This window comes from Hydra vulgaris, chromosome 03 (assembly GCF_038396675.1).
Source record: "Hydra vulgaris chromosome 03, alternate assembly HydraT2T_AEP".
Taxonomy (NCBI): Eukaryota; Metazoa; Cnidaria; class Hydrozoa; order Anthoathecata; family Hydridae; genus Hydra; species Hydra vulgaris.
This window is the reverse complement of record NC_088922.1, coordinates 22,601,967-22,605,062: the sequence shown is the minus strand read 5'-3', so window position 1 is coordinate 22,605,062 and position 3,096 is coordinate 22,601,967. Positions and strand designations below refer to the sequence as shown.

The 3,096-nt window shown below is 28.7% G+C and overlaps 1 protein-coding gene across 1 annotated transcript; it reads left to right on the top strand.

Moving 5' to 3' along the window:
- The first annotated feature begins 939 nt into the window (after positions 1-939).
- Positions 940-2,814, top strand: LOC136077683 (uncharacterized). Its single transcript, XM_065791911.1, has 2 exons — positions 940-1,138; positions 1,355-2,814. Exons 1-2 carry the CDS (start codon positions 979-981, stop codon positions 1,666-1,668), a joined length of 474 nt encoding a protein of 157 aa, XP_065647983.1. The 5' UTR covers positions 940-978; the 3' UTR covers positions 1,669-2,814.
- Positions 2,815-3,096: the final 282 nt, after the last annotated feature.

Sequence of the window (3,096 nt, the reverse complement as noted above, 5' to 3'; positions counted from 1 at the left end):
TTTTTTATTTTATTTAGTTTTTTTATTCTGGATATGCTGTTTTTTTATTTTTAGTTATATATCGTTTTTTTGATAAAAAATGTTTTTCATGTGATATAGTCTTTTTATATAAAATTATAGATAATGTAGATGTTGTATAAATTTCCATTATCAAAACACCTTTTCAATTGATTTTATTATGCTTAGAATTGAAAAGCTTTAAAATATAATTTCTTACTATAACTCTTTTTACAAAATGTTTTACGTTTTGCTTATTTTCTCAGATTGCATTTTTTCCGAATTTAATAGAATTTAGAAATGTGGTAACTTTGGTTCTATTATAGCTTTTGAGCTGATATTTTCACACAACACACATAATAGATTGTTTCATGCAATAAACCAAAAGTTTGATTTAAATATTTTATATTGTCTATGATTAACTTGTATAAAGTTCAATTTTATGTTAAAAATATAGAAAAATATTGTTAATTTTTTAAAAATTCAAAAAGTCATTCTTCCCGAAATAATATTTCACTTTTTTTTGGTTTATTGCATGCATCTAATGTAAATAAATAATGTTAGAAAGTTTCATTGAAAAATAGTGTACCAACCCAAGGGAATTAGCTTTCCAAATTTCAAGAATTTATGACTTTTGCCATTTTGAATTTGTAACCATGGCAACAGTTGACATTTTTTAAAAATGAAAATATATTTTTTTAAACACTATTATAATATCCTTTCCAATGAATACCCTAAAAATCTTATGAGCTTGGAAGTTGTCAAAATATTTTTGAGGGGGGTGAGCCCCCTTAAATGCAAAAAATGTTAGTATAAAAAGGCGAACTAAAATAAAACGTTCTGTTTTACGGATATATTGAAAATGCTCAAACAACAAGTACTCTTTTTTCTCTTTTACATATTATTATAAAATGCGCGCGCCTCCAAACTCGTAAACACGAAGATAACATATGTCAAACATCGCTTAATTATTTAATTTTAATGTCAAATCTAAACCAAAACCTAAAAAAGAAAAAGTATAGCTGCATTTTTAATGATGTCCTTCAAGAAGAGTTTTCTAGTTTTAAGAAAGGAAGAATTGATTGTGAAGCCGAATGCAAAATTTGTCCTTCTGGAACATATATTTCTGTTTCTCACAAAGGTAAGAAATAATTCATCTTATCTAAATTTTCTTAATTTGATCTTATTTATCAAATGCATCTTACAATAATTATTGTAGATCTTTTCAGCTTTTGAATTATTATTTATAGTTTATTGTAACTATTAGTTTGTATTTTAGTCTTTTTTTACCGTAGCCTAAATGTTTTACATCTTTACAAATCATGTGGGTTTTTTTTTAAATATTGTTTTGTTTTAGGTGCTCTGGATTTGGAATATCACTTAAACACAACAAAACACAAAAAATGTTTAAAATCAGTTGCATCTACAAGGCCAATTAAGTCATTTTTACAGCCTAAACAAGACAATCTTCTTCAAGAAAAAGCTCATGCTGCAGAAGGTGCATTAGCATTTCATACAGTAAGTCATCACCAGTCTTTTAATTCAATGGATTGTGTCAGTAAGCTGCACAAAACTGTATATGCGGATTCAAAAATTGCTAAAGAAGTCACTTGTGCCAGAACAAAATCAGAGGCAATAATTACGTCAGTGTTGTCTCCCCAATTGACATAACTATATAGAATCTGAAAAACATTGCCTGTTTTGGATTAGCAACCGATGGCAGTAATATGGTTCTACCAAAATATTTCCTATTTTAATCCAGTACTTTGATCCAAACAAAGAAGGTGTCACAACTAAGGTCATTGAAATTAAAGCCACTCCTGATGAGACAGCTGAAACTATCTCAGGCTACATTATTGACACTTTAAAAAACTCAAACATACAAAACAAATGGATTGTCTTTGCTGGGGATAACACCAACACTAACTTTGGAGGTATCAACAGGCGTCAGGGCAATAATCTGTTAAGCCTTCTTAAAAATGTCCATAACCCTAAGATGTTAGGATCTGGATGTCCTGTTAATGTTTTGCACAATTGTATTCAAAACGGTTTGGACAGAGGACTTTCCATTGATGTAGAGTCAATTATCTTGAAAATATTCAATTACTTCTCAATATATACAATAAGAACTGAAGAGCTGAAGTGCCTTTGTAATTTCGTAGATGTAGAATACAGGCAATTGTTATACTCAAAAACAAGGTGGTTGTCTTTGTTTCCTTATGTAAATAGAGTCTTACAAATGCACCTAGCACTGAAGTCCTATTTTCAATCTCAGGAATCTGTACCTGTTATTATTAGAAATTTCTTTGATGATGATTTTAATGAAGCTAGACTTTTTTTTGTTCATAGTCTAATGTATGTATTTCATGAGAGAATTGTTTATCTAGAAAAAAAAAAGAATAGTTTAGCTGAAAGTATCTACATCCTAGAGGAAGTTCTTGAAATTTTAACTGACAGAAAAAGTAATAACTTTGTACCTTTAAATGTTATAAGTATTTTCAAGAAAATGAAAAATAATGGATATGGAGATAAATGTAGTGCTCTATTTGTTGAATTTTCTAATGTCTATGAAGGCTTAATTTTGTACCTCAATAAATGGCTCTTCCAATACCAAGAGTTCAAAGCTTTCAGTTGGATGAAACGAGATAGTAACTTGGGATCAGGTTGAAGACTCATTTTTATTTGTAAATGAAAAAGCTTCTTTTCAAGTTAATGAATCATTGTGCCATGACCAATTTTCTAACTTTGTTAAGTTTTTTAAAAGACATAAAGAAGGTAAAAAAATTCGATGAAGAAGAAAAGAAAAACAATAAAAAAGACATTAAATTACACAACAAGTTGAAACTTTCTAACTATATTTTGGTCAAGTATTTTAGTAACCTGCCAGACAAGTCCTGTGGTTCTGAACTGTTGAAAATAGTGCAATTTTTTTATTGTATTCTAAGCCACAATGCCTCTGTAGAACGGTTGTTTTCTTTAATGTCTTCCCAATGGACAAAAGAACGAAGTAGATTATCAGTAGAGCTTGTTAAAAGTATTCTATATGTAAAATATAATTTCAAATCATACTCATGTAATGAATTCCATGGGTATCTGTTA

Bases quoted from the DNA above. Each gene is read 5' to 3' on its own strand.
- LOC136077683 (XM_065791911.1), top strand. From the start codon at position 979: ATGTCAAATCTAAACCAAAACCTAAAAAAGAAAAAGTATAGCTGCATT. The intron at 1,139-1,354 runs GTAAGAAATAAT...GTTTTGTTTTAG, and splicing joins TATTTCTGTTTCTCACAAAG to GTGCTCTGGATTTGGAATAT.